At 43.7% G+C, this 15,872-nt stretch overlaps 1 protein-coding gene across 7 annotated transcripts in view; it reads right to left on the bottom strand.

Moving 5' to 3' along the window:
- The window catches only part of SPECC1 (sperm antigen with calponin homology and coiled-coil domains 1), a 171,964-nt gene that overhangs the window by 28,147 nt on the left and 127,945 nt on the right, over positions 1–15,872 (bottom strand). For 6 of the 7 annotated variants that reach the window (XM_073315156.2, XM_073315159.2, XM_073315158.2 and 3 more), the window contains 2 exons: positions 15,126–15,279; positions 13,741–13,843 (listed from right to left, as the gene is read on the bottom strand). In XM_073315156.2, coding sequence (XP_073171257.1) covers positions 13,741–13,843; positions 15,126–15,279 — 257 coding nt within the window. Of the gene's footprint in view, positions 1–13,740; positions 13,844–15,125; positions 15,280–15,872 lie in introns of those variants that run through there. The other variant, XM_073315162.2, reaches the window with a different exon arrangement.

Raw genomic sequence — 15,872 nt, 5'->3', positions numbered from 1 at the left:
AGCAACATAACCAACGCCACTGAGACACTCAGTAGCAAAGCTGGGAGTAGACCCCCAGACCTCCTAATTCTCAGTCCTGCTTTACTCTCAGGATGAGCCCTCCTTGCCACACTCGTCACTGACACTCTGCAGAAGGATCCCTTAAACCCCTGCATGGGGAGGAAAAGGCTGTGTGGAGCCACCCCACATATGTTGCACTTTTGCTGCTGGAGTCAGAGAAGCAGAAAAAGAATCATAGAATATCAGGGTTGGAAGGGACCTCAGGAGGTCATCTAGTCCAACCCCCTGCTCAAAGCAGGACCAATCCCCATCTAAATCATCCCAGCCAGGGCTTTGTCTAGCCTGACCTTAAAAACTTCTAAGGAAGGAGATTCCACCACCTCCCTAGGTAACGCATTCCAGTGCTTCACCACCCTCCTAGTGAAAAAGTTTTTCCTAATATCCAACCTAAACCTCCCCCACTGCAACTTGAGACCATTACTCCTCGTTCCGTCATCTGCTACCACTGAGAACAGTCTAGAGCCATCCTCTTTGGAACCCCCCTTCAGGTAGTTGAAAGCAGCTATCAAATCTCTCCCCTCATTCTTCTCTTCCGCAGACTAAACAATCCCAGTTCTCTCAGCCTCTCCTCATAAGTCATGTGTTTCAGTCCCCTAATAATTTTTGTTGCCCTCCGCTGGACTCTTTCCAATTTTTCCACATTCTTCTTGTAGTGTGGGGCTCAAAACTGGACACAGTACTCCAGATGAGGCCTCACCAATGTCGAATAGAGGGGAACAATCACGTCCCTTGATCTGCTGGCAGTGCCCCTACGTATACATCCCAAAATGCCATTGGCCTTCTTGGCAACAAGGGCATACTGTTGACTCATATCCAGCTTCTCGTCCACTGTAACCCCTAGGTCCTTTTCTGCAGAACTGCTGCCGAGCCATTCGGTCCCTAGTCTGTAGCAGTGCATGGGATTCTTCCGTCCTAAGTGCAGGACTCTGCACTTGTCCTTGTTGAACCTCGTCAGATTTCTTTTGGCCCAATCCTCTAATTTGTCTAGAGCCCTCTGTATCCTATCCCTACCCTCCAGTGTATCTACCTCTCCTCCCAGTTTAGTGTCATCTGCAAACTTGCTGAGGGTGCAATCCACGCCATCCTCCAGATCATTTATGAAGATATTGAACAAAACCGGCCTGAGGACTGACCCTTGGGGCACTCCAGGCTTGATACCGGCTGCCAACTAGCCATGGATTCATTGATCACTACCTGTTGAGCCCGACAATATAGCCAGCTTTCTATCCACCTTATAGTCCATTCATCCAGCCCATACTTCTTTAACTTGCTGGCAAGAATACTGTGGGAGACCGTGTCAAAAGCTTTGCTAAAGTCACGGAACAACACGTCCACTGCTTTCCCCTCATCCACAGAGCCAGTTATCTCGTCACTGAGATTTCATTCACTCCTCAGGCAGCAATGTCACAAAGCAGTGTCTCCAAACAGACTTTATACCTGTATGATGATTTAGGTTAAAAACATCATGCCCTAAGTGAAATAGTTATCACAGCGCCTAGTGGGGATAGCTTTAAGTGAAATAGTTATCACAGCGCCTAGTGGGGATAGCTTATAGCTTATCCCCCTTCTCATATGGGAATAGCTTTACGGGTATAAAGCACCTCTATAAGGAGGGGTGTACAGCTTTAACTATACTGGGATGGTCAAAGTGGTATAACTTTGTAGACAAGCCCTTAAAACAGCAGCTTTTTAAAATCAGCAGACTGGGAAGAGACAACTGGGCTAGCACACCCTAGTCTCAGGTTGCCACATCCAGGTTATGGCAGGAGAGAGCAGCTCTCACTTCTTCCCAGCCTAGGGACTTAGCTTGAGCCCTTCGTATAGGAAATGGATTCACATTTGAGATTTAAATGTACTTGGTTTTGGTTCCGCGATTTCCTTCAGCCAGTTCACATTAGCTAGAAGTTGTTTTGCTGGTGAGCTTTAGCACACAGAATCATGGTGCTCCGGGAATCTAGACCTTTCCAAAGTGCTTGTAAACAATCTGCAATAACAGATGGGATTTACCTCCTCTTATCTCTGTAAAGGGCACATTTCCAAAGGTGGCCTGTAAACTTGCACATCCACTTCTTTGTGTTACTGCCAGACTACAGAATGCCTCTGCTTAACTAGCTCTAATGATTAATTATATATTTAGTTAGGGGATTTGGTAACAGCTTCTCTGATAGAGAGAGGTCAACACAATTCAGAGGTTTATCAAAAGGACTTCATGCCCCTTATTGACATAAAAAGATAGAAGTAAAAAAGAAAAGAATCAATACATCATTCAAAAGCAATCCGAGCGCATCTGGGAAGTCAGAATGCAATAGGCTCTGTGGTTCTGTCTTCATCCAGGACAGAACACAGCTTTGCAGGGATTTCGCTGGCCACCAAAGACAGTTCTCAAGACTGTACAACTAAGGTTTGTTACATTAGTGCTGGAGAAAGGTGTTGGATTGGTTGCTCAGGTGAGCAAAGTCCTATACTAGGCACAAAACGGGAACAGGATGCTCAGTGTGCCTCAGCCCTGATTTGGAGGGTTGATTCAGTCTCTCCTTGGCCTCTTTAATGAGACTGCCAACTTGGGTGCTAGCTAACATCATTCATGATGGTGGGGTTTTGACGCAGGCAGCTGTTCACTAGAATACGGTCAGAGACAAGACATGGACAAAGTAATACATGCAAAGCGCTTAGTTGGACTAGAGAAAGGTTTATATCATTGTCTGACTAAAAAGAAAAGCAGCTGTTACACTTCTCATGATAAAGCTTTACAAAGGGATGACAGCTCTCCTGCTTCAGGACATAAACCACTAACTTCCTGGAGCTAGGAAGAAACTTCCATCATCATGGGCACGTTAGTATAGAACTGACAATTATGGTGTGGGGGGAGAGGAGGTTGGACCTTTCTGTACAGCATATGGAGCTGGCTGGCCACTGTCAGAATACTGGACTAGATGGACCATATATACATGATCCTATCTTACAATTCCTTGGTTCTAATAGGCCACTAACTCATTTAATATACTATAGGCCAGCACTTTTGATCACTACTGCCTAGGACTGGATTTGAATTGGGAACCAAAGGGTAAAAGGCTCCATATACCACGGACAAGCCACTGAGTCAATCAGTCCTCCATTGCAATACTTCCTTGACAAACAGCAAATACTGGCAAAGGCACAGGCTCTGTTTATCTCCCCAAGCTTTTGCATCCTTATTGCACGGACATTGCATCTTATGATCCTGAACCGCTGACTTCTTGCATGTTCTGAAACACGGGCTTTGAGGCTGCTGGTGGGCAGAGCACTGAACAGATGCACTTAATGCTTTGGAAAGGAAACTGAAATGTAATCTACTTCAAATTTCTGTCTCTCACTCTAAGATGGAGTAGCCCCGGGAAGACTGTAGGGTTTATTTAGACAGTTTGCTGAGATATTGTGCATGGAAGGCACTATTATAAATAAGCATTGTACAGTAGATTATCATTGAATGACTCAGTGTTGGAGACCTCTTCACACCGGCACTTACTGGAACTGAAGGTGAGTTCAACCCAAACAGAAAGAAAGACATTTCCATCCAGAATAAGGGCTGGTATCATGTTTCTAGAAGAAACATGTTTTCGAAGGGTAAAGGGTTCATCTCCAGCATGCATCAGGCAAATATCATTCTGGGTGTATTAACCGGAGACAGGAGGTCATTGCTCTGCTCTGTTCAGCTCTGATGAGGCCTCAGCTGGAATACTGTGTTCAGTATTGGCGCCACACTAAGCAAGACATGGATGGATTGGAGAGAATCCAGAGGAAAGCAACAAAATTATAAAAAGGTTCAGAAAACATGATTGTTGAGGAAAGACTTAAAAACTGGGTATGTTCAGTCTTCAGGAAAAAAAGGGGGGGGGGAACTTGATAACAGTCTTCAAATATGTTAAGGACTGTTATAGAGAAGATGGTGATCAATTGTTCCCCTTATCCACAGAAGGTAGGACAAATAATAGCTGGCTTACAGGAGATTTATCTTAGATATTAGGATAAACTTTCTAACTATAAGGATAGTTAAGCACTGGAATAGGTTACCAATACAGGTTGTAGAATCCTCATCACTGGAAGCTTTTAAGAACAGGTTAGACAAATACTTTTCAGGATGGTCTAGGCTTACCTGGTCCTACCTCAGCGGGATAGACTAGACTGCCTCTTGCAGTCCCTTATAGCCCTACATTTCTATCACTCTATGTTCCATATACCCCAAACCCCTTCCCAAGTCACATCTCTAAGATTATTTCTGTCTCAAGCAAAGGCAGCCTAAAGAGACAATCTCCAGAACTTTGAGACAAAATTGCTAAGAACTAGAGTGAGCCGCTGGCTTTTCATGCTTGGCTAATTTAGAATAAACAAGTGGAAGACAACACAACTCTCTGAGACTGTTGTTCCATAAACAGCTCCTACAAACTCCGAACTGTACTTTCTGAAACATGCATAATGTTTCCGGGACTCTTATTACCTACTTCATGATCAAATGACTCTGTAAACCAAGGGAAGGGAAGCCAACCATTCTGGTATAGCTTTGCTCAGAACTGTAAGAATATTTTATAAGGAAAGAGATCCAAGGGTTGTCCAGCCATACTGAAGAGCACAATGAAAAATACTTTGTAGTTTCTGTGTGCTGCTGAGAGCCTTCAAGATGGTATTGAGTCTGACTGGAGAAGCGGTGCTCATTCGTGCATTTATTCATGCATTCACTCATTCATTCATGCATCCGATGAAGTGAGCTGTAGCTCACGAAAGCTTATGCTCAAATAAATTGGTTAGTCTCTAAGGTGCCACAAGTCCTCCTTTTCTTGGTGCTCATTCTGAAGCCAATAAATGAATACCTAGGATCCCTATGTAGTCCCTCAAACTGATGCCACTACTGCTGGGAATGACTTGGCTTCCGGTGAAAATGCCCTCTGCCACTAACCATGACCACATGGATTGAGATTTCCATGGTCAGGGAGCAGACATAATGCAACAGCCTGGAGGTGCTGACAGGGAACTTATATCGGACCAAGATTTTAAAATGTTCAGAGTTTATAGCTCTAATTGCTATCTCACCTGTGCCTGTTGCAGGATGCCCTGGTTCCCAACCAGTGGCCCTCTATACAGGAAGGAATCTCAAGAGATTTGCAAAGATGAGGCCATAATAAAGATATTGGCTCTTCAAGAAGAGCTCTTATGGAACCCATTACAAGTTTGTTGGAAAGAGTCCAGAGCTACTGTCCTATTACTCTGGGGATAATGGGTTCAGCTTCGTAAAACTCTCTTCATGCTGATTCCCCTCCCCCCACAAAAAATAAACTGCTTAGTGGCTGGAAACAAGAATGGGAAAACCAAGCAGTTCTTTTAAGCAATCGGTATTCACTAACTTGATACCATTTTCATTGTTACTAAACAGAGTGCTCATCCTACCTGACTGGTGAAACTAACATACCCATACTCGGGAGGACGTGTGTGGCAGAAGCAATAGAGTGATAGCACCATTTTAATGACCCAGGGATAAGTGCCTCTTGATGTCCTATGTTCTCATAATACAACTCTGGCTGGTAATAGGTTTAATCTGGAGAGATTTGGCCCCTTGACAGATGGTCTCCACAGAGAGTAAACAGAACTGGAGCACTTAAATACCACCACAGCCACTAATGATAGGATTATGGAGCGTGATAATGCAACAAAAAGGACTCTCAGCAGCTGCAGGGAGTGAAGACTCAGGGGAACAGAACCTATTACTCCATAACTAGAAGGGGGCACCCAAGTTTCAACTTCCTGATGTTGCTATGATGCATATTTTTTTTTAAACAGATGAAAAAGACCAGAACAACAGAAAAACCTGTTTTGACAGAAATAGTTTCCTCTGAGCCATCATTTACAGTCTAAAGGATTTGTGGTAATTGGATTTTAGAGCCACGTAGGCAGTTATCAGATCTGGTCATCTTGTCACTACCTCACATTGCAGATCATGTCGTCAACAAGCTGGGAGAGCTGGTGGGACATTCGAGGTGTGCGTGCACGTGCAGAGTGAGAGGGCATGGGTTCTCGCATGGGTTCATGTAAGAGAAATGACAGGTTTAAAAGGGTGTGTGCGCCTGAAACGGACATGAATTTAAAAACTATATTTCAGCTGCAGAAGGCTGCCTTGACAAAACCTCCTGACCCTATCCCATCCACTTTTCATCACACAAGCTTTAGTTCCACATAATTCTGTTTTGTTGTTGAAATTAAACACATCACACACACACACACAAAACAACCCAGCAACAGAGGAATAACTGTTTGAAACTGTTGCCCCAAATGTCAAACACCACCCAGAACAAGGAACTCAGAAAGAGATTCCTCTATAGAATGACCTAGGCAGGGCAAGGACTTGTTATGCCCTATCAGTCAGGTCGAGGCACGATTGCTTCCTATTGGGCATTTATTCAGTTTCATCCAGCCTAGTTTTAAGTGTCCCTAGCAAGGACACATCCACTCCATGTGAGAGATTATTCCACAGCATAATAGATCACATTGTCAGGTATTTTTTTCTGGTTATTAAACCTTATTTCCCCCTTTATTTCATTTTATCGCTCCTAATTACATGCCTCTAAATAATTTCTCTTCTTCTTTAGTGTTTACCATCTTTAACTATCAGACCACTGCTTAAATACCAAAGTGATATCTACTTTAGAAATACCATAGACAGATCAGAGACAGATAGCTAAGCAATAAGCATAAAAAACAAAGCTATAAACTCTTGCAGTCCTTCCTTATAAATCATACCTTCCACTCCACTAATAATTTTTGTTACTCTTCTCTCAACTTCCTCCAGGGTCTCTCTCCCCATGTGTATTGACTTTTCCTCTTGTGGATGATGCTAGAGATCAAAGTAAGGGGAATGTTTCTCACTGATCAACACAGGGGAGAGGGGCAGGAGTAGGGTGTACATTTCCACTAATAGTAGAAGGGGTGTTACCCCCGCCGGATTAAAACATTCTAAAAAGGTTTAGGAATAAAAGGAGGTTTTATTCACACATCCCTGGGACTCATCCCCAGTCACTCTCCTAGCCAATCAATCCAGCTTTCACTGGGGGATCTGGGGCATGAGTGGTAGCTGCTACTGGTCTACACCATGAGTATCAGCTCAAATAGTTTGATCAAATCTAATCTCCCTGTAATTTAAACAGGAAGGAGTTCCCTCCCCCAAGCTAAGTAACTCAAATCAGGAATTGTCCAACAGACACGGAATTTAAGAGGCAGCAAGCTCAGCTATTGAAAATGGAGCGGGGCAGTCAGGTGGGAGGTCTCCTATTCTGTAGTTCCAATTAGGAGTCAGCTGACTGATGGGGTTTGAGTTGGGCTGCATTCAGTCCTTCTTGATGGAGGTTAGGGCCTGGAATCCTGGGCCTCATAGCAGGGGAAACCCGGTGGGAAGTCACCATGACCAAGTACATTGGGGTTTGCTCATGTTTATCTGTGACTGGTGATGTGAACTGAGGCACAGGCACCATATGAAGGGAAGACACAAAGTGGCCATGCATATTAACATGGTTAGGCACAAAAGCCTTCTTCATTGTGTCATTCCCCGCTGAGGGCAGCAGCTGAGTCAGGAGGGAGGATGGCATTCTCCAACTCATTCCAGTTCTTCATACTTGGGACTCATAAAGACTCCATATGGAGCTTAATATCAGCAAGGCCATGGGAGGCCAGGACTCATGGGGAAGCAAAGTTGGGCTGCATTCAGTCCTTCTTGATGGAGGTTAGGGCCTGGAATCCTGGGCCTCATGGCAGGGGAAACACGAGGGGAAAGTTCAAGAAGTCTCAGAGAATGCACTGTACAGGGAAATTGGGAGTGAGACTGATGAAGACAGCCAAAAGAAACTGTCTCTAAGTAGGGCAGTGGGGGGAAGGAGAGCACGAAGTGAGGAGAGGAGCAAAATCCACACAATAAACCAATCTGCTCCTCTCCCATCTGTTCATTCCCCTTTAAGACCTTGCTCTGAAAACTTACCCTGTAGGTGATAAACCCCACTGGCAGCCCCCCAATCAGAGCCCCTCCTGGTTCTCTTGGAGCATATATACAGGCAGTGTGACTGCCTTTTCTAAAAACTACCTGAGGCAAATCACTTTGCTTCAGCAAAGACAGTAACAGGAGGAGGGTCATGGAGACAACAAGAGCTTCACCAGAGCACAGGCCAAAAAGGTCATACAGCTCCCTTTGAAACTTTTGTGCAGCCAGGTGAGTAGTGGGATCACTCCAGTAGCTGTAAATAAACCCAAGGCTTTCACTGTCCTCTGAACCATGAACATTTTTCCTCCAGAGACTAATTCCAAAAGGAACAACAACATGTAGACCCAGACTGCCCTGCATGCCTCATGTGTGGCCTGCTATCCAACAACATATTTTAACCCCACTTCTTGGGTTCAGGGTAAAAAAACAGGACTTTTCCTTTTGTTTTCTTGTTGCATGGGAGTTCTTGGCTTTCTTGGTACTGGGCTGGTACCTGTAGAGTCTGAGCTGATCCATACACTGGCAAAGGCATATTAGTGCCACTAAAAGCACCAGCATTAGTCCGACGTAGGAGTAACAAGATGACATTAAGGAAAAGAAAATACTGGCTGACAATCTGGGAAAGCTTTTAGCAGAGAGCTTCAATTTGGGAAGTGTCACAAACAGTGCTGAATGATACCCGAAAGAGTATCGGCAGCTACTGCCGTGTTTTGGACTCTTCAGCAGCCTCTGTGGGGAAGCTGTGACATCACGTCTACACCAATTGTGTAGTATGGAAGTGAAACGTGGGCATTGAGGAAGGCTGAAGGGCACCAGATTGACATTTTTGATTCTCGTAGTCTTCATCAGCTGCTCCATAATAAGCGACAAGACAACGTCAGGAATTGAACAATCACCTCCATCAGCGCTGGTTCAGTTTCAGCAACTTTCTTGATAAGGACATATCATTAGAATGGAAGACCATCAAATGACTGTCGATCACATGGGCATCAAAAGCTTTGGTGGCATGACAACATTGTTAGTGATTAACATAGACTGAATATACAACCGGACCCCTACCTTAAGCACTTTCCTAGAGATCGATCAAGTGCTTGATTTGCAATGATGAAGATGATGATGGGGTAAACGAGTTCCAACAAATTGGGAAGAGTCTCTCAAGAGAAATTGTGAAAGCCCATTTAATGGGACATTTAAAGATTGGACAACACTATAGGGAACAATCCTGCATTGGCTGAGAGGGATGGGCTTGTTGACCTAACAGGTCTTTTCCAACCCCAGCTTCTACTTCATATAGCATTTGCAAAGGACTGGATGGAAAAGTCAAACTTTGAGACCTAGAGATTTTCAGAAGGCCAGAGGGCAATGGAGTACAGCTCTATTTACAGTCCTGCACAGAACATACAGCTTTATGAGAAGGCAGCATGGCATATTGGATTGAGGCGAGGACCAGAAACTTGGAAGACCTGAATTCTAATCCTGGCTCTACCACTCTGGACACACATCCTTAGGCCAATCACTCAGTCCTTCTGCTTCAGTTTGGCCCTATGCAAAATGAGAGCAGTAATAACATATCTATTTCACAAGGAGAATGGGCGAATGTTTAACATAAGTAGCTAATGGGAGGATGAATCAGTTAATGTAAGTAGCCTGGTGAATGAGCCAGCACTACCAGACAACAACAAAACTGTCTCCAAATCAATTTGTTTCAAAGGGAAAAGCTACTGTCTTTCTTCTTCTAAGGTGCTGGCTCCAGCAGCTAAAGTTTCATAAAGGAGCTAGTTGTGGAGAGAAAAAAAATTGTTTATTTAAAAATATGTGTTTTGTTGTTTATGAAAGTTTTGCTCCAGGGCATGGATTATTTGGCAATAAATCCTTTTGTCTTCTATCCTAAGTAACAAACAATATTATTCTTATGAAAGAAAAATGTCAACATTACAGAGTAGAGTATCTCACACACACAGTATACAGACAACAATTCGCCTTGTTCTAAATGCCTACTACAGCCCAAAAGTTCAGCTAGAAGCACAGCAAAAGCCCTGGTTTGTCTCTGTCAAACACAAACCACAGCTACCCAAGAGCTCTTGCTTGGGATGAAGCTTTGTCATCACGCCCCACTTCTGAAACGTTAAGAGCAATGATACAATAGCAATAGGTCAGAACCAGCTGCTAAACTTTAATGCCTTCACTGCATAATTCTCAAATATTGGAACCAAATGCTGGTAATGACACAGAAAGCATGGAGGTAAACATGGCATTCTCTGCTCAGCCAGTCAATTCCTTGGGCTTGCTCTCACTTGCACAGAAGTGACAAGTCTATCCTAATTTTCTTTCAGTACAAGCATTAGCTTGGGTTTTACACACAACTCCAAGTGTCACATAAGACGAGATATGTTGCAACATATGATGAAGTTCCCTAGTTTATGGAAGGTAATATCCCACCTAAACCCGGGTATTCCATGCTAGAATTTCTTTCTGTAATGGCAGAGACAAAGAATGTGATAAGGAATTAGAATGTGCCACAATTTATACAGTGATTACAAAATGACAGTGGGTAGAATAGTTTAGCAGGGTACGTCTACACTGCACGCTCCTTACGGTGGCATGTAGGGTACCTAAGCTGCATGCCCCCCAACACAGTTATAAATAGCTGTGTAGATGGTGAGGCACTGCTTAGGCAAGAAGGGTAAAGACAGGCTTGAATCCTGTGGGTGCGTACCCTACACGGGGCTCTAAATACCCAAGTAGTGCCTCCCTTGTCTACATAACTATTTTTAGCAATGCAGCACTCTGCTGCCTCTCCACTGCCGGAGCCTTTCCCTGCCATGGGGAAAGTCTCTGGCATTGGGGAGGCAGCAGGGAAAAGCTCCAGCAGCTCCCTGCCACAGTGAAAGGCTCCGGCAGAGAGAGAGGCAGCAGAGAAAGGCTCCAGAAGCTCCCCCTGCTGCCAGAGCCTTTCCCTGATGCGTCCCCCAACCAGAGCCTTTCGCTGATGTGTGTAGCTACACACTGCAGTGTGGATGCAGCTTGCTTTTCACTGTGGCATGTAGTTACACATATCCTACACATCACCTCCAGTAGTATGCAGTGTAGACGTAACCACAGGTTCACAGATTTCAAGGCCAGAAGAGACCACTGTGATAATCTAGTCTGATCCCCTGTACAAAACAGGCCAGAAAACTTACCCAAAATTACTCCTAGAGCAGATCTTTAAGAAAAAAAAACAGCTGATCTTGATTTAAAAATGGCCAGTGATGGAGAAATTGTTCCAATGGTTAGTTACCTTCAGTATTAAAAACTGATGTCTTGTTTCTAGTCTGAATTTGGCTAGCTTCAGCTTCCACGCACTGGATCATGTTATACCTTTGCCTGATAGACTGAAGCCCATTATCAAATATTTATTCCTCATGTAGGTACTTATTGACTGTGATCAAATCGCTTCTTAATCTTCTCTTTGTTAAGGTAAGCAGATTTAGTTCCTTGAATCTCTCACTATAAGGCACAGCTTCCAATGCTTTATAATCATTCTTATGGCTCTTCTCTGAACACTCTCCAATTTTTGACATCAGAACTGGAGAAGGTATTCCAGGAGCTATTGTATCAGTGCCAAATACAGAGGTAAAATAACCCCTCTACTCCTACTTGAGATTCCCTTGTTTATGCATCCCAGGATCGCATTAGCCCTTTTGGGCACAGTGTCAAACGGGGAGCTCATGTTCCCACCACAACCCCCACATCTTTGTCAGAGTCACTGCTTCCCAGGATAGAGTACTCCAACCTGTAAAGTATGGCCTACATTCTTTGTTCCTAGATGAATATATTTACGTTTAGCTGTATTAAAATGCATATTGCTTACCTGTGCCCAGCTTACCAAGCAATCCAAATCACTCTCTATCAGTGACTTGTCCTCTTTGTTATTTAACACTCCCTCAATTTTTGTGTCATCTGTAAACTTTATCAGTGATGATTTTATATTTTCTTCCAGGTCATTGATAAAATGTTAAATAGCATAGGGTCAAGAACTAATTCCTGAGGGCCCCACTAGAAGCACACCCACTTGCTGATGATTCTCTGTTTACAATTACATTTTGAGACCTATCAGTTAACCAGATTTTAATCTATTTAATGTGTGCCATGCTAATTTTATTTCATTCTAGTTTTTAATCAAAATGTTGTTCAATATCAAGTCAACCACCTTGCCAAAGTCCAAGTAAATCATATCAACACTGTTACCTTTATCAACCAATTTTAGAATCTCATCAAAAACAGATATCAAGTTAGTTTGACACGAACTATTTTCTATAAACCCATGTTGATTGGCATTAATTATATTATCCTCCTTTAATTCTTTATTAATCAAGTCCTGTATCAGCTTCTTTATTATCTTGCCTGGAATTGATGTCCGATAGACAAGCCTAAATTACCCAGGTCATCTCATTTACCTTTTTAAATAGTCCTAAACTACATGGAATTCAGGGTAATTTAAAACATCTTACATTTCTATAACACCTTTCATCCCAAAGTGCTTCATAGGCGACACACACAGACAATGACCTGCAGCCACCCAATAAATGAAGGGCAGCAGCCAACCTGAGCACAGCATACTGCACAGAATAGGAAGAGGGGAAATTCTGGGTAAGACAGGAGGGCAAATCCCTACTTCTGTATCACAACATTGCCATGGTATCCAGCCAGATCAGACAGGCCTTCAGCTTGTAAGGTCTCATCAGAAAGAGCCTCGCATTACCAGTACAAACAGCATTTGCAAGATGATTCATGGACATGGAACATTTCAACAATAAGGTGATGGCTCTAGACCAGTGTGAATATACCCGGGAACCTGCATGGACAGAACCTTGGCCATCCAATCGAAGCTTTCTGTTCACATGGTCTTTATAGAAGACGTTTTAGAAACGCAGAGTTGGCAGCTACCTGGACAATCGCTGCAGAAGCTGTGTTTCATTCCAAATAAGCTCTCCGCTGCTGTACAGTTAGTACTACACTGCACTCTACACAACACTCAAGGGAAAGACAGCAGTCCTTTGGGATTCATTCCATTATCAGCCTTTTATCCAGCTCCCACAAAAACACGTAAGTATCAGGATCAAAGCTTTCAAGTCCATTCTCTCTACATTTGTTTGAGCCAATAACAGGACTGTTGGGCATAAAGCCAATTATAATATGACATAGCAACAATTCCTCCAGTGCTACTGAGCTTTTGCTGACCAGTCAAGAGGAAAATTACTAGGGCCATCAGGGAAACAGCAGGACCCTCTTGATCAAGGCCACCCCGGCCAATGTCTTTTTGGTTTCACAGAACGGTCATAAGAAGTGGCATCTTCTGAGAGCTCAGAGAGGAAATCCAAGGAAAAGACATTAAGATGGCATTTGAGACATATGCCCTCAGCTTAAAGCTGCAGCTCACATACCCTCTACTGCTGACCTTCAGTGACATTTGGATGAAGCAAATACTTCAGCATATGATGGGAAGTAAACCGAGTCACTTAACCCAAAGGTAACTTTGGGTACTTGAGGGTTAGAGAGAGCTTTCGATAAGAAGGTGGATGGAAAACACCCAGTGAGAGGAGACAACAGAGAAAAATCTGCAGATTGCAATACACACATTTCCTTGAAATGACAGCTGCTTACAGCACAAGCCAATGAAAAATAAAACGCATGTGTCTTCTTACCAGGTAACCTTCAGTCTTCTTCTGACACCACTTCAGCAGTGCATTCCTCTTGGAACCACCATACTCTCGGGCCAGGGCTGCTAATGGGTCCTTTCTCTCCACGCTAATTGGGGGAGGAGAAGGAAGTAAATTTGATTTAACCAGCTCCTCTCTTTCACTTTTGACATTACATGCACATAATAAACCAGGGTAGCACAATACATTCTCAGTGGGAGAATGCAAACAACTTATATGGAATATCTTTTCAGGCAGCTGTAATATGTGTTTAGCTCTGAGACACAAATTAGTTTGGGATCACTGGATACAAATGGAAACAAAGCCTATGATAAAAATGTATTTGGGAAGCACTCAGTAAAACATATCTAAAGGAATGCATATCTTTGATCTACTTTTTCTACAGCTGCAATCATCATCCTTCACTCCCTTTTCACCTCCCTCTTCAGACATCAAAAGGCAAATTTTCAATAAACCTCTATCAATGCACCTCTAAAACTGGGGCTTTAGCGTAAACCATGGATAGAAGTTACCTAATTATTCTGGAGCAGCAAGCTCATTCCCAACTAGGGTGACCAGACAGCAAATGTGAAAAATCGGAACAGGGAGGTGGGGGGGTAATATGAGCCTATATAAGAAAACAACCCAAAAACTGGAACTGTCCCTACAAAATCAGGTTTCAGAGTAGCAGCCAAGTTAGTCTGTATTCGCAAAAAGAAAAGGAGGACTTGTGGCACCTTAGAGACTAACACATTTATTTGAGCATAAGCTTTCGTGAGCTACAGCTCACTTCATCGGATGCATTCAGTGGACAAAAATGGGGACATCTGGTCACGCTATTCCCAACTGGAGAATACCACTGCAGAATAAAAGTCTTAATTAAAATGGGAAAATCTGCAGGCATTTTTCTGCACTGGTGCTAGCTACCGTGGAAACTGTACTACCGACAAGACAAAGGCACAGAGCAGGGTCAAAACACCTGCACTTGTCTGCCCTAAAAGCTTCCACTATTAATAGCACTTGCAGAAAAATGTATGCATTTTTCCAGTGCACATGTACAATATGGGCCAGAATTAATACTTTGGTTTCCTCTCATATCTCAAACTCTCTCATTAGATTTTATTTATAGCTACAACCAAAGCTGCACCACAACAATAGTGCCTGACCACTGACTGGTGCTTGTACCAATACTGGTATATAACGGTGAGTGCCCCTGGGGACTCCTGTTCCTTAACAATGAACATCACTGCTAGTCCTCAGTTTGTCATCCCTACCCACTTCCTGTATGGGAGCTCCACAGAGACTGGGAACCACTGAATTAAACAGCCATCAGTTTGCCAACTAAAATGGTGGCTCAGGCCAGTGGATTGCATTTTTCACTGAGTTGGTACCTGAGTTTGCTGGGGGGTCTCAGGCTGCTTGGGCTGGAGGTCAGCATCCTGCTGCTGAAGGCCATTGAGGGGGGTTTGCTCAGAGACTCCAGGGAAGGGCTCTTGCGGAGGTAATGGTCTGGTTTCAGGTCCTCACTCCTCCCTTTTAGAAGGTCTGTGGGAACAGAAAAAGCCATCAGTCTCTGGGCCTGAGGAATCTGATTAATCACTGCCCTACCAAGCAGCACACAACAATATGTAGCTTGTTGCTTTGATTCTAAACAAACATACTCCGTTGTTCATTAAACGGACATGGGGTTAGGAAACCTTGAACAGACTAGAGGTGACTGTAACAAGCAAGGACTTTGATGATTTCAACAGTACACGCTGCTTAGCTTCCTGTGATTGATAGTCCCGCTGGGGAGCGGGGGCCTCAGGTGAATGAAGGGAAATACCAAAATCTACCATCTTAAAGGTTCAAAAGTTGATCCCTAGACATGGTCACTAGACGACTGAAGGGACCAGCTCACTGTCAGACTCTTTTTGTTAACCTGCCATTAACAGGACTGGAAATGAGACAAGCCTTTCGCCTCTAGGCTGCTGGTTCAAATCCAGCCCAGGGTGGCAGCAACACCCACTAGTAACTACCCAATGGCTGGCATCATGCCTGAAATGAATTTGGCAAGTTACTTGCAGACAAGTGTCCATATCACAAAGGCTAACATCACATCACAGCAGAGAGCACTAATGCAACTCCATGGTGACAGT

Source organism: Lepidochelys kempii, chromosome 17, assembly GCF_965140285.1.
Source record: "Lepidochelys kempii isolate rLepKem1 chromosome 17, rLepKem1.hap1, whole genome shotgun sequence".
Taxonomy (NCBI): domain Eukaryota; kingdom Metazoa; phylum Chordata; order Testudines; family Cheloniidae; genus Lepidochelys; species Lepidochelys kempii.
The sequence above is the reverse complement of the archived record's forward strand: the minus strand, read 5'-3'. Positions and strand labels throughout refer to the sequence as shown.